Below are 21837 nucleotides of genomic sequence, written 5' to 3' on the forward strand. Positions count from 1 at the left end.
GCGAATAAAGGTAATTTTAATCTTTTGCACCATCACTTTTTCACATTCATGAATTACAAAAAAAAACGCTCCGCTGTAACCAGGTGTTGTAGCACACCAGAGGGGCACTCTGGCTCTCTGGTTGGAACCCTATGATGAAGCATGTCACCAACTAGGTTGGTGAGTGAGGGTTCTTCTAGAAAACAAGGGTGACTCCTCTTGCTGGCTCTTGAATCTTTGGCCAGATTACACTACCAGATTATGGATCACGGAAGGGCATTGTCTGCAGTTAAGGGAATAGTTAAGGCAATATGTTAATGCTGTCCGAAATTGTATTTAAGGTTCGTTAATACAAAGCCTTTATTATTAGGGCGAGCGCTCTTAAGAAATGTTGTAAGCTCAAACTGCACAACTGACAGGGGTTCCAGTATGAAAATGTGTACAAATTTTTGCAAAGTTTAACAATACAAGGCTGCGAACATTACTTTCACGATGCTCTCTAATTAGATGCAAATATATGTAAAAGCATGAAAGCAAAATTGAGGTGCAACTAGAAACAAACATTTTGATAAACTACTGTGAACTTTTAGGGACTATTTCTTTGAAGCATCATTTAGCAGAATGTGTTGATGCATGCTATCATTTTACAAAAATATTCATAAAGAAAAATCAGAGTAACCAGTTGCAACTAAATTATAGGGAACATGAAAATAAACAAGCATTGGCAAAGCCAACTGCCATGACTTTGGTGGTCAGCACCTTGGTTATGTCAATGCGTGTCTTGTTTTGATGTGGGGTTGGCAAAACTTTATTGCTTTGGGAGCTGCTGGGCCCTCATCATTGTAACAAACATTAGCAAAATCAAAAATATTTTTGGTCTCAAAAACCAAACAGTGCCACAGTAGATCCTGTCACTGAACAAAACTTCTTTGTGTGCCAATATGATCCTAGCGAAAGAGTAGAATGCGATCACTCACAGTCAACCCAGCCGGTAGATAGAGAGAGCATTTTAATTTGAAAAGAAACAGACCTAAATAGGGGCCCAAGTTTAAAAGAAAGCCACAAAAGTGCACCCATGGTCTATGTTGTCCTTGCAGTAGTGCTGATTTACGGCTTTTATTAATTCACAAGACTTTAGAGAAGTAGGTCAGGCAATTGTACTCCTAGAACATATTTGGGACCTGCATTTTAGCACTAGCAAATAAATAATCATGGATAGATTTCCTCATGCGAAAATCTCTTGCGCTGTAACAAGTTCACTTGTCCACCAACCACTCTTTCCCCAAACTCTGCAAGAAGTTTTACCTCTGCTCTTGTCAGAAGTAAATTTCCAAACTATGTCTATATGGGAAAATATTGGAGACAAGTGGATGACAACCCATAAATATGCAAGTTAGTAGGTTTGCACAGACTCAAATCAGCATTGCAACCGTGGAGAACTATTGCGTCCCTCCAGACCCACTATGTATATCTGTGGAAAGGTGGCAAAACAAGGGAAGTGCTAGTATTCAAACCCTACTAGGGTATGAGCTCTGGTATAATCAGAGAGGCTACTATCAGAGTGCTTATATAATAGAATTGCTGCCATAGTTTGTCGCCGCACTACATGGCACCAAAGTGACACATGGAGTTTGTTACAGAACAAGTACATTTAGGAAGCAATCTGTCCCATGGACAAGTAGATATTTTATTAAATTCCACATCACTGAGACAAGGAGAAGAAGGAGAGAGAAAAGGTGTAAGATACAAAGGTGCAAGAAAGGGAAAACATTAGGGCAGACTGAGGACAAGGAAAGAGAGAATCCAAGAAAAGCAAGGATGTTGAGAAAGTAAGCAGTTGAGTAGAAATTATGCAGTGCCATTACAGTATGTACCTATCCATTCTTGACAGCTAAGCAATGAGTGACCCAGTTAGCAAGCAATGTGGGACCAAGTGTGACCTTCTAAATTGTTTTGGTAAGGTCAGGTGACCACTTTGTAGCGTCCCTCTCTAAACAAAACATTCTGAAACTCTTTGGCCTGCTCATACACCTCCATCTATAGAAACCATTTTGGAATATGTCCTAACTAGTGAATGTGTGCTCAAGAGGCAGATATTCTTCAACATGCACTATATAAACCTTTTCAGTCTAGATTTTTTGTGGGGGCATTTAAAACCTCTAAAATGGGCATGCACCTCACCGGAGATGATTGGAAAGTTGCCTCTTGACCTCTGCACCATTATCAATATTGTGCAACCTTCATTCAGCACAATATAATCAACTCACCTGCACAATGTAGAGGCAAGGGCAGTACTGAGCTCCACCTCCAATGCTGATCCCAATCAAATTCTGACCGTCCTTCTTCAGGGCCACGGTCCCTGGAACTGTGGGAATCCCACTGAGAGAGGAGAAAATATAAGGTCAGCGAGAGAAGAAGACAACAAGAGATACAGGAGGTGCTTGGCTTGAAAGAAAGGGAGGTGATACAGAATGAGGGAAAAGGGAGAGAGAGAGAGAGAGAGGGAGAGAGGGAAAAGTGGAAATGGAGGAGGGTAGCCAGGTACAATGAAACATAAATAGCCATATAAAATGATGACATAGGATGTGGAAGAGTGACGGATAATGAGAAAAAACAGGAAAGAGAAGTAATTACAAAGTGGCCCAAACGTTCAAATGCTGAAACAATTCCAAAGAGCAGTGTTATTTGCAAGGATGATAGTTTTGCTAAGGGGACTCTGTAAGGTGCACTTCTGAAGACCTATGTATGACCATTTTGTCAGAGCCTGAACGCCCCAACAACCCAAACTTTGTGTATATTAATGTTCAAGTGATCAGTCCTAAGTCAGGTATGACAACACTACCTGCCCGTGACATGAGACAAGGTTTCTCCTGTGCAAGAGATGAATAACTCACAGCTTATCCTCCTCCAGATCATATTCGAAATCTGAGAACATGGTGCTGCAATAGACCTTCTTGGACTTCGGAATCAGTCAGTTGTCCGGTGCTGCAGGAAAAGAACATGGGATTATGAGATATCTAACTCAGGGCAATAACTGCATTACACCAGCTTTTAACTTTATAAAGGTTGCATCTTGTGGTTTGTACCCATGAAATGTTGAAATGATAAGCCACCAAGCAGAATATGCTTTGTGGAGTCAGCAGATTTTGCAATCACTAGAGTTGCAGCCAATCACAAGAGACTTTATCACACTGCTTAACTTTAATAAATAGGGGGAATAACCTCAAAATGTGTGAGACCTATGTAAGACTTAAAACCAGGCCAATCATAGAACATGTTGTCCATGCACAAAGGATAAGGGGATGTGGCATGCATGGATACAGCAGAGAAGAGATTTATTTAGTCATGAAGTGATGGGCTCTTTTGCGTGCACACCAGGGGAGAGTCAAGCTATGGATCAGGAAGAGGCATGCAGGGACATGGGATTGAAGGGAGTAACAGGAAACTTAGTGTTGATCAAGTCACCATGAGGATGGGCAAAACAATAAGTATATACATTGGGATATCAAGGCAGGCACAGGTTACTGGGCATTAACTGCGACAATTAAAGTTGTTTATCACTCGAATCCTAGTTTCATTCCAACTGGATGACTAGAATTCTTTTATTGGTGATGGCTGTTTATTGGCGGGTGCTGTCTCCCTGATAGGGACCCCAAGATGGAGTCTGGAATAAATTTTTTTTTACTGAGTTTTATATAGCGCAAACTTGACCCGAATCGGGTATCAGAGCGCTTTACATAGCACCAGTTGCATTAAATGACGACACATTCATTTTTGTTAGGCACGGGGAGATTAAGTGATTCACAGAGAATCACAGGATGTTCAGCTTCATTGCCTAGACTCGAACCCGGTTCCCCTGATTCGAGGTCGACCGCCCTAGCCGTTAGTCCTAACTCTCCCCAACTCATTTGTCCCTCGTTATCTCCTTTTGTAACCTCCCATGAGGACTGGCCTTCTTACATGTGTTGTTACATAGTATATTTTATTTACTGTCTATAGGCACTATTTTCGTTCATTACTTTCTCCTATCGCACACCCGACATGCTTTCCTGCAATCTGCAACTGCTTGTTCACAATTTACTACTGACGACACTCGCTCTCTCCTCGGCTGCCTCCTCCTCCCTCCTGCTTCTTTAATTGATGCCTTTCGCGTCTGCTGCTAGTTTTACATTGACACTGGAACACTTCCACATAAAATGTAGTTTTCCCCACCTGTTTGTCATGTATTTACATTATGTTGTTTATTTCTTGAAAATCACCGTTTTGACGAGACTCAAACCCTGTTCGCCAGTTCCAAAGTGGGCAGCCCTAGAGGTTACGCCACAGCCTCCTTCCTTATGGCTACACATTTGGAGTGGTGTGCTTCTGTGTGTCAGAGGATTGCGTATAATAGAGTTTCAGTACAATTAAGCATTCTATCTCATTCGGTTTTGACCAGTTTGTCATGTTTTTTAATGGCAAGATGTATGCCTTTTCACTTCTGCTCGGTGTAGTTCTCTGCCCTGCTTTTTTAGGTCAAGCCTGGGCAGTGCATGCGCTGCTGCTCTGCAAGGCATGCTGTATCACAGAACTCCCCACAGAGGGAGAAAGAGAGCTCCTCGATCTCCTCCTAACTGCTGCAGCCAAGTCAGTACTAACGAACTGGAAAGACACCTCTAAAACATCTTACAGCGGGTGGCTCAACTGGATCACCTACCTAAGAGGAGCCGACTCCCTAGCGATAAGATACTCACCCTGGAAAACCACCTCCAGGAACCTATGGGAACCACTGGCAGGTGCCTGGACACTTTTGACCCACCGTAAAAACTTTGAACTTTTGAATGATCTTCCAACAAGGAAAAATTCCGACTGAATATGAGCTCGCTTAAGCTGGTGGAGCTGCCATCTAATCTCTCTCTCTCTCTCTCTTTACTTATTCACATTTTCCTCTCTTCCTACTTTACTCCCAACCTACCACTATTGTATAACCAGCTAAAGGGGGCCATCCAAAGTATCCACTATGTATTGCTTACTTTGCACCGCATAGGACGGCCACCCTCACAAAGATATCCCTGTGCACTGTATGTTATGTATAAATACCCCAAATTAAAAAAGGTAGGGATTTGAAGCTACGCCCAGTCTCCGCCCACATTTTTCATTGGCTTGTGTCATTGTCCACTGTAAACTGTGGCTGTTCATTCAGACCCCCCAGGATATAGCGGCATGGATTAGCAAATTTAGCGGCAAAATATGCACATTTACAGGCACTAAAATGGAAATTTAGCAGCATTTTTTTCGCACTTTATTTTACTCCTAATCATTCATTTTCAGCATTAAAACAATGGAAACTGTTTTAGCAGAGTATTCCACTTTGAAATAGGCCGTGATGTGAAGTCATTTCCTTAGATGTCCCTTCCACTACCCCAAGCATTTTAGTGAATTGACGCCCATGCTCTAGTTGGCCATGTTACCCCCTCACCTTCCAAGTCCAATGTGCCTGTATTTAAAATATATCTTGATGCATTCAGACAATCCATACTTTCATATATTAAAGCAACTTCTGAATTAGAAAGGTTTATTCTGTCTTACGCGGAGAGACGGGCAGCTAAGCTTAGGGTCGACTTACTGTATGTGGCCGAAATGGGATTACTGAAATTACAGTAAAACCCTGTATCTTGTTTTTAATTACCCAACAAACAGCCGCCTTTTGACTCGAGTTGGCGGATTTTCCACCCCCCATGCTGGCAGACTTACTCCCTCTGACAAGGCAGCTGTTGAAAATTCACCTTATGAAGGATTAACCAGCAGTGCACAGGAGGTTGTCCAACAAAGTTGCAGCATCCGCCATGGGAAGAAATACTTTGGTGATAAAACATTAAGGCCGAAACCCACCAAAGTGGCTCCTCCCATGGGGGGGTGCAGATACTCTGTTGAGTAACACCCAAGGATGAGGAGATTCCACCAGTAACATAGCATAAGTATTTGTAAAGCAAACGTTCACCCAAGGGCATCTTGACGCTGAATAACAGATGTTTATTGTTACCCAACTCTGTGGTTTAATTACATTGACCTCAGAAAGATGAAAGGCTGAGTGGACCCACTAGGATTTGAACCTGTGACTGTGAGGACCTAGCTTAACCATGGCCACTTGGAAGGTCACGCGAAGTTGAAATACAAGGTATGCACCACATATCAGCCTGGATTTGGCACAGATTTGGGGCGCCATGACTATCTTTCCATGAAGGCCCACCACTTACTCCCTGGCTCATCCTCCCCAAACTGACCCACACATAGCTGCCAACGTTTTAGATTGCGATGTATGACATTTTCATAATTTCAGTGAAATTATGAGTGACATTTCAACGACTACGAGTGACACTTTCTTAGTTGCAAAATCAAGCAATGAAATCAAGCAATGAAAATTAACTCTTTAATGTTGCTGGAGAGTCTATTGCTTAGTATTTACATTTAAGTAACATTGCTTGCAGGCATAAGTTTCTCTATGGATCTTGGATAGTGAGTACATAAAAGTATACGGCCTGATTATAACACGCCCATTAAATTGCGATCCCTCTTCAAACACCTGTTTGCCCAGAGACCGAGATTGTAAGTGTTGTGATGCCTATCACACTCGGTAATTACCCTTTGTTCAATTTCAGCAAAGCAACCCTGTGGGAATTTAGCCAGAGGAAAAGGCATGGTATTTACAGGACAGGCACATTTTGGTACATAAAGGAATACAATTAAAATGTTATTGCCCCACAAAATCAGAATTGTCAACAAGTATCAAGTAGATAAATAATTGAAATAAAGACTCAGCCAGCCTGTCAGGCCTCTTAAAGCCATTTTATTCTATGTTTGACACTATTTAAAAAACAGTCTAACAGAGTATGCGTTTCTCATGAATTAAGAGCATTGAATCTTGGGTTACTGCTCTTCTTCTCCCCACGTCTCGCCCTCTAACTTTCCCTATACCCCTTTTATTCCTCCTCCCAGGCGACCCTCCTCTTCCTCTCATCCTTCTATACACCGTTCACTCTTTTTCAAGTCCTCTTCTCCTCTTTACCTTCTGGCTCCCATTCCCTCTGCATCCTTCGTTCCCTCCCTCCCTATCTTTCACTTATTCCTTGCTGCCTCTCTTGCGCATTCACTTCCTGCACTTCTCCTTTGTCTCCCCATCTCTTCTATCTTTGTCTCTTGTTTATATTCCATTTCCCCACCTCTCCCCCTCTTCTCTTCCCTCCTCTATGCCCTTCTCCCCCACTTGAGCTCTTAATCTCTCCCTCCCCCTCTCTATTTCCGCTCGGGAACCTTTTATTCATTCTCCTCGCATCTCTATTCTCCTCTCCAACCGCTCTCTACATCTTGTACCCTTTCTCCCTTCTTCTCATATCTCTTCTGCTCCTCTTTTCCCCATCTCAACCTCGTTCCGCCTGCCTCAAGGCCTCTCCCTTCCCTCCTGTCTTTAGCCTTGGCCTCCTTTCGCACACTTAATTCTTCTATCCCATCTCTCTTTTGCCATCTCTATCATCCTTCCCACCCTCTCCAACTCACACCTTCCATTTCTTTCCAACCTTCCCCTTTCTAGCTCCTTCACTCTTCCTTCACATCTCACCCTTTTCTCCCCTTCTTGTCTCTTCACCTTTCCCCCTCCTCCAGTCTCTCTTCCCCTCGCTTCTACATCCTCCTGCCCTCCCAGTTTGCGTCCCCTCACTCTTTCTCCCTCTCCCATCCTTTCCCCCTCCAATCCTTGCTCTCACGTCTCATTCGCAGCTCCTTCAACTCTTAGTTTTCAGCCCCTCACCCCACCTCTCCATGCTGCACATCTTTCCGCCCCTCGCAGTTTTTTCTTCATTTAAATGCCCGCAGTTGCCGCTAGTCCCTGGGTATTGTCAGTTGTCTATCACATCAGCCACCCCTCCTTCGCCTGCTCCCCCACAGGATGCTCAGGCTGTCCGAAATCTCACTTTTCCGGCATCTACCAGAGAGTCACCTAGGAGTGAAGCCGCCACTTGTTCCCCGAGGGCGACACGCAGGAATAGACACGTGGGGGATGACATTCCAGCAGGTTGGGCGAGTTCTGCTAAAAAGAGACCCCCCCCCCCCCCCCCCCAGCTCCTGAAACATTAGAAAGACATATCTGATACCGAAGCATGTACTTCTCAGCCACTAGAGCAGAGCTGTACTGTCAACACAGACCTAAAAGGGGTCTCCTTCCATGAGCTGACCAACCATCGAAATTTCGCGGGCAGTTTTGTAAAAATCGCGACATTTTTACAAAACTTCAGATTTCGCGATTTTTTTGCAAATCACGAAATCTTGGAGGGTCTGTTCATTGGTCAAAAGGCTTAACAGTCCCTCCTTAGTGCTGCCTTGTCTCATTTTGGAACCTCCCATGGCAACACCACCGGACGTGTGTTGCTGCTCAGTAGGCTTTAATTACAGCCTCCGAGCACTATTTTCTCAAATAACTTTGCCCGACATGCTCTCTCCTAACGCTTTATTTCATTTTTACAGCATACATTTGCAATGCAATAGGTGTCGCATTTGCGAGAGTTTAAGCTATTGGCATTGTAAATGACGATGCCTTTTATTTATCGGTTTCAAAAACAACACATTAATAATAGGCAATGTCATTTTCAAAGCCAACAGCTCAAACTCTCATGAATACAATACCTACCTATTGCATTTCAAATGCTGGTTTTAAATTTCTGCTACAGAAATGCGTTATAGACAGAGGGTTTAGTGATGAATGAGGTCAGAGGAAGATTAGACTTGGAAAAAGCAAGTTTATAGGCAAACCCACACGAAATGCAGTTTCCCCCACAGTCACCTTTTCTTTCTCAAAAACGAGAGCTTTGTAGCCATTCTGATGTTAACAACAAAGTATTTGAATTTTCTTCCAATGTCGCCACCTTGTGGTCTACAGACGTCATTGCACATGAATCCGGACTGGCGACAGTCATTTCCCAAAAGCGCAAGCTAGCCAAACGTAACAAGCATTTACAATGCAATGGTCTCGGCATTATTAAAGGTAGAGCTATTGGCATTGCTCAAGACATTTTTTTTTTATATCATAAATAAATGGCATTGTCATTTACATTGCCAATAGCTTAATAACTCGCAAATGCAGGACCTCTTGCATTTACACCCACACCGAGCCACACACACAAAGCCACCCACACACATACAGTCCCACACACACCCACCCAGAGCAACACACACACCCAGAGCCACACACACACACTCAGAGCCACACACACACACCCAGAGCCACACACACACACAGAGCCACACACACACACCCACACCCAGAGCCCCCCCACACACACACACCCAGAGCCACACACACACCCAGAGCCACATACACACACCCAGAGCCACATACACACACAAGAGAGCAAGCACAGCGAGGGGGCAGGGAAGCAAGCACAGCCAGGGGCAGGGAAGCAAGCACAGCCAGGGGGCAGGGAAGCAAGCACAGCCAGGGGGCAGAGAAGCAAGCACAGCCAGGGGGCAGGGAAGCAAGCACAGCCAGGGGGCAGGGAAGCAAGCACAGCCAGGGGGCAGGGAAGCAAGCACAGCCAGGGGGCAGGGAAGCAAGCACAGCCAGGGGGCAGGGAAGCAAGCACAGCCAGGGGGCAGGGGAGCAAGCACAGCCAGGGGGCAGGGGAGCAAGCACAGCCCTCTGGAGCGCCTCTGTACGGCTATCGGCAACGGTCCTACCAACTCCCACGCATCTCGCCACACACACACCCAGAGCCACACACACACCAATGTCTTCCCAGTACCTCAGAATGGTTCAAGTTACTTAAAAAGATGATGCCACAATGTTCAGTCTTTCAACGGGTTGAATGCCCCTAAAACCACTTCACTTGTGCTTCAGGCACTGTTGTTATGCTTAATACACTGTTCGTTGCAGGTCTGGGCCCTCTGGAGCGCTCCTGTACGCTCCGTACGATCACGGCAAAAGGCCCTACCAAATCTGACGCATCTCGTGTGAGACTCGAACACCTTTTGCAATGTTAACCCCTCCACTGCTGATGACGGAACCGCTCCGTCATCAGCCGCGGCCGCGCTGATGACGGAGCGGTTCCGTCATGGCCCGCCCGGCACGCCTGCGCGTTGCGGATTCCGCGCCTGCGATGAGCGTTTTATTGAGCGGTGCGGTCCATGACGGAACCGCTCCGTCATAAGCACAGCGCAACCGACGCTGGTGACGAAGCGGTTCCGTCACCAGCATGCGCCCGCCCCTCTTCCGCCCCGCCCCCTTAGCACTGCGGCGTAATAGCCGCCGCAGTGAAGGGGTTAAACAGTGGTACGAGCTGTCTGGGTCAGAAGCAACCCCATGAAATGGTGGGGGGAGGGAGTTCACGACTGTGCAAAAAGCTAGAGTAACCAGCAGTGTCAGCATGACTTGGCATCAGCCACTGCTATAATTACCATCGCAAAGCTGCTTGTGACTGCTGGCTTCTAAGACAGGAAAGCTGAGTATGTTTTTGCTCTGACCCTCCACATCTAGAAAAGTAAAACTCAAGTAAAACTACAAAAAATGTATACCTACCAATCGTAAAACTTTAGACTTTCATTCATCAACTGACTTAAGGCGCCGTCAACTGCATCAGTTCCCTAAATTAAAAGAAAAAAAACATGTTAACTACAGACAACCTTCACTAACCTGCATACAATTTATAGCCCTCATGTCCTCATTCTGAAAAATGCTAATCACTGAAAATCATGATGTGAACAGCAGAAAGGGTATAATCCTAGGACATGCGGTAAACAATAATCACAAACATGGAAAAAAATTCAGACAAAAGCGAAAGGCACGCAAGAGCAGCTTTGAAAATGAATGAAGATCAATGCCGGTCAAAATAGGTGGTGCAATTAGTAAAGCTTCCGTTGCAGAAAAGCAGGCTAGTTGAAAGGTCCTGGACAAGTCAACTTACTTGTCATGACTGACGCTTTACTGCATCGACATCAATAGAAGCCACCTTAGCAGCGTTCCTGTAGCGATCTCCAGGGAACTGTAAGAAAAAATAAATTATAACTGGACTTGAAAATCAAATGAAAACCGCAATGCACGACACAAACCAGTAGCTGAAGCAGATTTTTTTTTTTGAAGACCTTTATTTGCATCATTAGGATAAACATGTGTGGGCCTACAACCAATCCGGCCGGCCACAAGTCAAAGACGATCAAGAATCAAAATAAGCGACACAAGGCCAGTTGGCAGGCAAGCAAACATAATTGAACAATGCTAGAGATGGGATAAGCGGCAATAACGGCCCAATATCAGGATCAATGAGGTCTATTTTATAATAAGGGGACAAGGCTCATGGCTGACTCACAAATAAGGAAAAACCCAGAAACAGGAATATACCCATGCCAAAACGAGAGGAGGGGGGGTGGGGGGGAGGAGGATATAAGGGCACGAGTCGACCGTAGCACAAAACAAACGCAAAATATAGTGGAGAAGCATACAAGTGCTACCAAGATCTCATGACCCCCACCCAATAACACGCTAACGGAGGCAAGGGGAGCGGAAAACTGTACGAATCAAGCCCACTTCTCTCAATACGAGCCTGGGAAAAAGGGGGAGGGGGGGAAAAAGGGGGGGGGGAAGGGAAGGGGGGAAAAAATAGGGAGGAAACAAGGGGGAGGAAACCAAAAAGGGACAGAAAGGGGGGGAAAGGAAGGGGGAAGAACAAAGTAAAATAAAAATAAAAGGAGAAACACAATCGTGCAAGACGGGCGCCACCCCGGGCCAGGCAACCCGCGGCTAATAGTACAGAAGAAAGTGGAAGCTGGCGAAAAGAAGGGTAAGGCAGTCGCGACGAAGCATCGAAACCGAGAAAAGTGGCATAGCAACAGACCCCAACCCACCCATGCCTGAGAAGCGAGGACAGAAGCGGCACCGCTATAAAGGGATAGAAAAGGGCCATAGAACCAAAAAAAAACATCTGAAAGACCCCGCCCACCCGTCCCACCCCGCACCCCTGCAGAAGGCTACGGCCTACCCTCCAAACAGCGTGCCTGTTGCCCTAATCCGAAACCCGAAATATAGTGAAAAAAGGAAAGTAGAGGAGGAAGACAAAAAGAGGAGGAGAGGAAATACAAAACAAAAATAAAATGTGAGGGAGGAGCCAGAGGATATGAGCAAACACATTCGGCTACGACCCTCCCCCGACCAACAAATGAATAAATATCAAATCAGTACTACACCTTCACATACAGCAAGAACCACAGGGAGGGGGAGGAGGGAGAGATTGTAACGTTTCACCGTATCGGGAGTACAAACATCAATGCAACGGGCAGGTAGACCAGCAAACTATCATGTCGTGCAACTCACCCCCAACCCTTCCTGACCACGAAACCAACCCAATAAAGGGTAATGTGGAGCGGACCACCCAGCACAAAATAATCGTAATGTAGTCCAGAGTCACGGCAGTGATATAAATCAGGGAGAGCCTTCGTACGGAGGGAATACAAAAAGTCAATAAAGCAAGTCAATTGTAGCAGTAACGACAGGGCAAGCAAAGGCAAGCCGGAGTCCAGGTGCGCAATTCGACAATACAAAGGTACCCCTCCAGAACAAAAGTTCGAATCCAACGAAGCGGGAGCAAACAGCGGCCCACCATGAGTCCCAGGTACCCGGGAAGGAGCAGATCTCCGCGTTGTGTGGAAGTCCTCGAAATCCAGGCGGCGAGGAAGCAGAGGGTCAAAAGTCACCGGCCCATCAAGCGGCCGAAGAACAACAACAGCAACTCCTGGCGCAGCCGAAGGGGGCGAAGCAATGGCGGCATCAGGACGACAGGGGTGCATGAAAGAGCGGCGGCCCAAAATGGCTGCGAGCCGCATGGGGTCGGTAGAGGCACCGGGGGCCAAGACAGCGTACAATGACATCAAGGCGTCCAGGACATCTCCGGGCGTGGGCGCTCGAGTACACACCCAGGCCTCCGCACAATCCGGCCGGTAAGGAGCGTCGGTGCAGAGCGGAGCACCCCCCACGTTGTCGGTAGCCATCTTGTGAGTTTCGCCGCCCCACACTCCACCGTGGGCCCCCAAACAGTTCCCAAATGTAGGACTTTACAGACCTCCGGAGGCTTCCAACAACGGCCTCACCGGCACAGGATGGGCGAGCGCCCGATGGGGGGGGGGGGGTCCCCTCCGAACAGTGGCAGGCCCCACAGGGGGGTTCAGGACCGCCGGACAGGACAAAGGCGAAGGGACCCCTTCACACGGTCAGCCCCCAACACATCTCGTCCCCCTCCAGCCGCACGGCCCAGTCATCGGGGCCGGTTCAGGATCTCCGGGGCACACGCACAACGGTTCCCACCAGTGGCTCACTTTCGGGGCCGGCAATCTCTTCTCCGCCGGTCGGGTCCCGCAGGAATCTCTTCTCCGCCGGTCGGGTCCCGCAGGCGAGGTCCCGGTCTCGAGTGCCCGGAGGCCCCAATCTCACCGAGGGCACAGCTGCGGATCTACAGCACACAGGAACCTCCGGACCAGATGGTGAGTAAGAGTGGGTCTTTAAATTTCAAATTCTGTATTGAAGTAGCGTCGCAGTGCAGGATATATGGCAGGATAGTCGGGGTTAGCCGGAGGGCCGACGGAGCCGAGCTAAAAGGCGGCCATTACGTCCTCGAGCTAGGCTCCTCCCCCGCTGAAGCAGATTTTGAATGAGTGATGAAAGAGTGTAAAGGGAAACTATGTGTGAGACGAACTTGAGACAAGATACATAACAGGTGACTGTTTAACACTGCCTTTGGGGAGTTCTGGTGATGGTTTTTAGATGTCACCAGAACCATAAAAAAGAAAAATCAAAGCATGTTACAAGTTATCCCTTAAATATTACATGTTTACTTTGGGGTATTATACTTGATATTCCCACAATGCAGCTTAGTTTGGCCACTAATTGGAATTATAACTACTTTACCTTCCAGGAACCCTAATATTTACGAATAGTGATGCATGTTACTTTTGAAAAGCAAAAACTTAATTTGCAAAATTAGTAAATCAGATGCCCCAGCTCTAAACTCCGGTCGCCGTTTTAGCATGTTAAATGCCTACATTCCAAATGAAAAACTAAAGTAATGAGCCCGATATTACTCTGCTCAAAGCAAGGGGCGCCTGTTTAAGAAATGGAGGAGGTGGGGTAGAAAGACCATGGCTTTGTGTTTAGCTCCACCACTAGGTGACAATTCACCAACTCCTGCACCACTGAGGGTACATCTGCACCATTACGCCTGCTAGAAGGTATTATATTTGCAACATCTTTACGCGTCCTCATCGAGTTGTAGAGTAATCACAGTGGTTCATAATGTGAACAGCAGTGACAACTTTCTTTAATCATCGGACGTTAAGGAACGAAGTTGCATAAACCCAAGCAAATGTAAAGACACATTAACGTTTGTCTACATAACCCATAGAAAACCCAACCCGTTCTAAATTGGCAGCAGTGGCCTGATAAATTGAACCAGCAGCACTTTCATACTTTTCGTAACTTTCGACTCCGGTACCACTGCACCACCGATAGATACACATCTGTGAACTCACGACGTGGGAGACAGATTGTGCAGGCTTATCAATACTACCGCAACCGTCAAATGGGGACCCACGCGCGATTCAATATTTTTTTTTTTTTAAACTGCACCAATGCACTACATAAAACTTGACACCCAAGGTTTATCGGTGCATATTTTTTTTAGACCAAAGCTTCCAAAACAGTTTTAGAAGATAGCACAAAATAAAGAAGACTTTCCAAAAATGTTTTGAGCGCGCATATCATTTTTGCCAAGAAGCGACTAAAACGTCGCTGCCTCATTAAACACAGCAACAGCCCACGCAGGGAATACTAAGTTTTTCTTTCTAGAGGAGTAAGACCGATATTTTAACCCATCGGTCCGGCTGCGCCGCCCCGTATCACCGCTTTCTCTATATTAACTAAGGAGGATCATTTCAAGCGTATCTAATTCACCCCTCTGTTAAAAGGTTGTACGGGGAGGGTAGAGTCAGCAAGGAGTAATCAATGCGCGAGGTGAATTGGTATTTAGATTACGTTAAAGACACGCGGACGAGTTAAACATCCACCATTTCTCACCTGCCCGTAGGCCCCTTCTGTTCATCTGTCGCGGCTGGAAGTCAAGGAGGCAGCCACAGGTCACACACGCGGACACTCCACGAGAAAACATCGAATTCAAGACTCAGGCCCGCCACAAATAATGGCACTGAGCACGCAGTAGCCATGAGCCCAGGAACCGCAGATCCAAACCTAACTACTGACACCAACCGACAGACTCAACGAATCGTCCACCACGGCTTAGATCGGACCCGCAGGAGGCAATTTTTTTACTTGGAAATCAGTGTAGAAAAAAAATTGGCGGCCGCAAAGCTCTGCAAATTTCGGTTTCGGGGGCGTGTATTTGTTGTTTTGAGTGACGGGTGATATCACTGGCGAAAGAACAGCAAAATGTTCGCCCCCGAATCCGAAAGAGACGGAGCTTGTTTCGAATGACGCCTCTCTCTTCCAATGGCTGGCCTCCGTTTAAGAAGCCAGCCAATGGAGGAGAGGTGTAGTACAGAGGCGGGTTCAAGCCCCGTACTCAAAATCATTAAATCTCCGACCGGAAGCTGGCAAGCCAGCATTTCCGGTCCTCGACCTAAAAACGATATGAAAAGCAGTGGCGGCTCGCATAGGGCGTGCTGCGGGCGGAAAGGCGGGGAGTAGTAAACTCAGACATAAGATGGAATCGAGGAATGCATTAATTACTTTCCACCGATCCGTCGTATGTCCGAGTTTACTATCCCCGACCCTGCCCCTCCCCCGCCCCGCAGTACACCCTATGCGAGCCACAACTGATGGAAAGAACCAATTATGCACGCATTATGTTAGAGAAGGCAATTCAAGAAAGACATAAATCAGCACTACTCACAGATCTGTGTGAAGTCCTTCAGAGAACTTCCTATGTTATTTTATTTTAGGCACTGTATATAAGAAAAACGTCCACAAAGGTGCAGTATGGTGCTTTTCTAAGAACATTTAAATTGCAGCAGGAGCATCGGAAGCACGGCATATGTAGAATCGTATTGTTTATGAGGTCCAGTTGAAACCAATGGGGGCATATAATTGGGAGTACTAGACAGCACATTATACAAGTATGTTTGCATTCAACTAGATGGGTATACTCACTTTTATATTCATCAAACTATAAAGGAATGCAATATCTGCATAAAACCGCCTTCATTACTGTTTGCTGTGTATAGATTCCACTGGACGCAGGCAGTGTGAATGCCAAGTACACAATCCAAGTATTCATCGCGAATATGTCACATTATATTTACGTGGCGCCAGGGTTTTAAGCAGGCCGGGTCTCACCGGTGCTGAGCACCGGAAGTTTTTTTAAAGGGGGCCTCAAAACGGGTCTCTATTGGGCTCCGTTGTGTGCCCTGCCACAGGCGGTCGTTTTTTTCCAGACTGTAGTGACAGCAGGCACATCGTTGTTAGCGTACTCACACTGCTCACATCTCACTAGTGGAGAAGTTACAGCATGACGTCATGCCAGGTGAGGGTTGTAGGGGAAGGGAAATCCTTTAAAGAGAATAATTTTCTCTCTGGTTTCCTTCCCTTCCCTTTTTGAAACTTGGGACCAGCAACATTGTCGTGGTGTCACCATGGCTTTAAGCGGAAGCTTTTTCAATATTATATACAAGCCATAGTTGCTGCTTATTATCTTATGCAACTAACAACCACTGACAAAGCAAATAGTTCTAACTTGGTGTAGGTATGATGTTACTTGTTGTATCATATATCTGGATGCAATGACAGAAACACCAAAATGCAAGTCCAACGGCGCACTATGCTAAGTACAGATTTTTAGCTTACGTGTTTTAAGCCACACCCTTAAATACATTGGCCATGCCCCTTTGAGAGATACGTTTTTTCATCCCACTTAAAGCCCTGCATGGTGCACATAGCGGCGGACATGCCCCATACACCAGATCTGACCATGAACACGCTTCCTTTTACATTCATTGTAAAACATACAAATGCCATCACATACGTCTACTCCACTACAAAACACACAAACATTTCCATTGCAACGCCAATAGCTCCAACTCTATTAAAAAAAAGCGAGACCTATTGCATTTCAAATGCTTGTTTTCTCTTGTAGGTGTTAAAAATAGTCAGATGACTTATCCTGATAAGACTATATAATTGCCTTCAGGGTCAAAACATTCACAAAAAGACCCCTTGGCCTATAGTTCTTTTTATATGTAGGAAAGGCACCCAGGGTCCCAGCATATGCCCTTTTTGATCAATTTGGCCCAATGGTTTGGGGTCCCTGGGCCCTCTTGCAGCTCTGGTGACGGGCTATAGGCCCCCTCCCATTTAGTGAGTTGTTAGCTCCAGGGAATGGGGCCCTGGGGCCCATTTGGGAGCCCACACTATTGCCTCTACCCAGAAATATATTAACTGAACCCCAGGGCCCTAACTAAAAACACAGATAAGCGTCTTTTTTTTTAAAGGGGCAATTCCTTGGGAATCTCACAAGATCCCAGCCCAGCTTTTTTCTTTTAAAATGAAAAAGTCACTGAATTCATCATAATGGTTTTCATCAATAACACATACAAATCTAGGCCAGCCCGCCTTATATCAACCTGGTAGTCTCTTAAAACACACAAACATTCTTACATTAAGAATACTTTATGCTGACATGATTTGGGACAGCAACCCTATCGACATCAGCCACAACAGTCCTGCAATTAAGAAAAAAACCTGAAGGCACACCTCTTCCAAGATCATTCCCTTTGGCCCAACAGTAGACCATTGACCTCTGCCACTGATTTTATGTTCCCCAGGGGGCATGCTCCCTGTTCAGTGCTCCATTGCTCTTGAGATAGGTTTGTGCTCTTGAGATATCAACATGTGTAAAGCTGAGACCTGTAGCGGACACTAGAGAGGTGGGACCAGAGCCGTTTCGCAAAAGTGCAATAGAATGTGAAAGAGCACTCGTGCATTACTACTTCCTGGCCTCATAAATGCCTTTGTAAACAGACTTCTCTATCCTGTAGTATGTGCCTCCCAATAGCCTACACCGAAAATCAGTTGGTGCTAGGGTGCACGCAGGGCGGCTGGGGCCTCTCAAAGTATAAAGTCCAGTCTGTGGAGCAACTGTTGGATGAAAAGTCCCATGCACAACCAGAAAGAAGCATCTCTTATTAGCGCTCCAAAAGTTAACGTTAAAAATCTTTATTTATGCCATTTTCACTTCATTCTTTTTCTTAAAATTATCAATATCAGGATTTCCGTCCTTTTACAGCATTCTTTCCATTTAACAATAATTTTAGCTCTAGCTCCTCCCCAGACTCTTGACAGGAATCCCTTCCACAGGAGTTTAAGTGAGTCATGCATTAAACCGAGGCAACGCCCTCCACAGACTTTTAAATCACTTATATTAAACAAGCATTTGCAATGCGATAGGTCTCGCGTTTACGCAAGTTTAAGCCATTGGCATTGTATATGACAATGCCTTTTATGTTTTAAAACCAAAACATAAATAAAACCACATGAATTCCATCCCCCCACTCCATCCATCCATCCTTCCCCTCCATCCATCCATCCATCCCCCACTCCATCCATCCATTCCCCACTCCATCCATCCATCCCCTCCACTCTATCCATCCATCCCCTCCATCCATCCATCCCCTCTACTCCATCTATCCATCCCCTCCACTCCACTCCATCCATCCCCCACTCCATCCATCCACCCCCTCCACTCCATCCATCCATCCATCCCCCACTCCATCCAGCCATCCCCTCCACTCCATCCATCCATCCATGCATGCCCTCCACTCCATCCATCCATCCATCCCCCACTCCATCGCTATCATCTTGCAAATCATCTTTATACACCAATACAGACTTCGCTAAAAATGTAATGCAACGCATTGTCATATACAATGCCAATAACTCAAACTTTAATGCTGCGAGACCTATTGCATTGCAAATGCTTGTTTTAAATACTGACAAGATTGTGTTGAGCCCCAACTCTGACTTTCACCTAAATGCTAAATCTGGAATGCACAGAGTCCAGGAGATCATTGACCCTGTATTCTTCCCAGTTCCTACTTTTAGAGAAGAGAAGAACTGTACCAAATACTGGATGTTAAATGGAAGTATTTCATCTAGAATGTTCTGAAACCATCAGGAAATATGCCTACTTATTTGTCGCTTTTGGTGGGGCCACCAAGGCCAGAAGGTTTTCAACAAAATAAATAATAGAGGGATATGATCAACTATTTCTATGGTATACATTCCTTCTGCCATTTCAAATCTGGCAAGAATTTAACCCCTTCTATGCTCATGACGAGCTCAGCTCGTCATGAGTTACGCCTGTCGTCCACTCATGACGAGCTGAGCTCGTCATGTAACGTGGGTTTCCGCAAACTGCTGCACACAGCGGGAAAACCGCTAGCGCGCAAGGGGTTAAAGAAGATCTATAATGGGTGTAGCAGCCTCTTGGGCAGAGATACAAGTGTTGCTAACAAACATTTGTCACAAGGCTACCTTGGCTTGGTTACACACTTTTGCAAACATTATAGATCAGAGCAGGTAGAGCTGGAACGTCACTCTTTTGGTCAAAATAGTTTTAATTAAATTTTTTGTTGACTGCAGTATGAACACTAATTAAAAGTGATGTGCATAATTAATGTTTAGTTTAATTATTGTGTATAAATGGTTCCAAATATTGAAGGCCAACTTAGCTTTGGTATACTTCAAAAGAAATTAGTAGGATGAGGATGAGTGACACATGTATAATATCCTGGCTACTCAAGGGGAATCTTAATTATCCTTAGTCCTTATTCATTCTTATGACAGACATTATGACCAAGGCTCCCTGTTTTCCGTTTTTACTGATTTTTACAGATACATACAGACAGAAAACATTTGTTTTCTTGTCTGTATTTATTTCTAAATGTGGATAAAAACGGAAATTGGGTTGCTTTTAGAGTAATTCTAAATACTGTCTGCCATGACTGCCAGGTCAATAGCTGTATGGACTGCTAGGTAACGGGGTTAAAAAAGAAAGGAATTTTAGTAAAGAGGATTTGACAGCAGTAGATATGCACATGGTTGATACTGAAATTTGCATATTTTCATATAAGTGCATTAATGTCGCCTCTGCGGGTGTTCACAGCATTGAAACCTAGCAGGCATTCAAGCACAAGTGCATATTTATCGGTTAAATAAATGTGAAATATACTTTTTTCACTTTTATTTCTCCAAAAACCCAAAATAAATATGGATAAATACAGATAAAATTAGCAAATAATAAATATGGCTAAATACAGACGGAAATGTAAAACAAAAAAAATACCATAAAACCGGGAGCCCTAATTATGATCCTCCATGACTGCAGGTCTTTAATTGGCTTGGTACGGTTAGGAAGAGTTATATTATGGGTGGACTACACTTTTATGTTGCCCATAGTGTGGATGGAGTTTTGCCTTTTTTGGGTTTCGCCTGCCGAAAGGCTGCGCTCTGCGCAGCCTTTCAGCGCAGGTGAAATCCTATGTCGACACTAAGCAGTTCGGGAACGTCCCCCGGCTCTCATTGGCTAGCTCCATAAATGGAGGCTAGCCATTGGGTGCCGGATCTGTCCGTCAAGGCCGGACCAGATTCGGGGGCGTTCCCGAGATTTTTTCCCAGGGCGGAGTTACGTTTTTTCCCGTTCCCTCCCCTTTCACTGAAAGTGAATTCAGATGCGCTGTCCATTCCCGCCCCCTCCGTGTGCCTTTCCGCCCCCCTCGCTGTCCTGTGCACGTTTCCCGCCGTCCGTGTCCTCTCCCGCCCCCTCCCGACGTCCGTGTCCTCTCCCGCCCCCTCCCGCCGTCCGTGTCCTCTCCCGCCCCCTCCCGCCGTCCGTGTCCTCTCCCGCCCCCTCCCGCCGTCCCTCCCGCCGTCCGTGTCCTCTCCCGCCCCCTCCCGCCGTCCGTTGTCCTCGTAGGTGCTTGTTGTTGATGTTTCCGGGGCTGTGTAAACACGCGGGCGCCCCTCCCCCGCCTCCCCTGAGGCGCAGCGAGCGGCCCATGCCCGCCGGGGTCAGGGCACGGCACCCCCGCTGGGTGGGGAGAGAGAGAGAGCCCCCCGCCCCCTGCTCCTGCCCCCGGCCGCCTCTGACTGACTTTCATTCTATCTCCGGCTTCTGTACACACGTGTCTCCGGAGGAGTTCAGAGAGGGCGCCCTTGTCGTCTTCCTTCTCCCCCTCTGGGGTCGGCACCGGGCCAAAAACAGGGCGCGCGGCCCTTCAGCAACAACGGGGCGATTCATGGCGCAGTTCAAAGTCAAGTGTCGAGGGGCTCACTTGAGAAGGAAAACTGCCACTTTTAAAGGAGATTTCGTCGCGTTTATTATGGTAGCTATTTATATATACATTATTTTGGGGGTGGTTTCCCGAATTGTTTAGTTGTCCCCGTTGTCACATTATAGCAGCCTTGTCACATTTTTCACCAGCTTTCCACGTGCCAGTGCCGGACACAAGTAAAGAGAGGGGTGCACAGTCTGCAAACACTCGAAATGCTTCTCGCGATAACCCCTGCTTTACCACCCCCAGTCACAGATGCACGCCCAGGCAGAGCCGCCCGGCTAGGGGGTGACAGCAACCCGGTGTATCTATGAACAGTGCAGCAGGTGCAGTGGAACTGGGTCCAGCGAGGGGCCAGTGGTACTCAAATCATAGATGTATTTGACTACCCAACTGGTTGGGGCGGGGTGTGGAAGGGGGGGGGGGGTTGCATTACTTGATGGCACCCTTGCTTCGCCTCTGCTGGGAGCCTGCAGAGAGAGCAGTGTGATCGGACAGTTATGGGGTCAC

The 21837-nt window shown here is 46.3% G+C and overlaps 1 protein-coding gene across 2 annotated transcripts in view; it reads right to left on the reverse strand.

Moving 5' to 3' along the window:
* The window catches only part of LOC144772859 (PRKCA-binding protein-like), a 126650-nt gene that overhangs the window by 74280 nt on the left and 30533 nt on the right, over positions 1 to 21837 (reverse strand). Inside the window, exons 2-5 of one of the 2 annotated variants that reach the window (XM_078657496.1) lie at positions 10908 to 10985; positions 10523 to 10587; positions 2874 to 2964; positions 2247 to 2358 (exon numbers count right to left, since the gene is read on the reverse strand). In XM_078657496.1, coding sequence (XP_078513622.1) covers positions 2247 to 2358; positions 2874 to 2914 — 153 coding nt within the window. In that variant the 5' untranslated portion in view covers positions 2915 to 2964; positions 10523 to 10587; positions 10908 to 10985. The remainder of the gene's footprint in view (positions 1 to 2246; positions 2359 to 2873; positions 2965 to 10522; positions 10588 to 10907; positions 10986 to 21837) is intronic. The other variant, XM_078657497.1, reaches the window with a different exon arrangement.

This window comes from Lissotriton helveticus, chromosome 8 (genome assembly GCF_964261635.1).
Source record: "Lissotriton helveticus chromosome 8, aLisHel1.1, whole genome shotgun sequence".
Classification (NCBI taxonomy): Eukaryota; Metazoa; Chordata; class Amphibia; order Caudata; family Salamandridae; genus Lissotriton; species Lissotriton helveticus.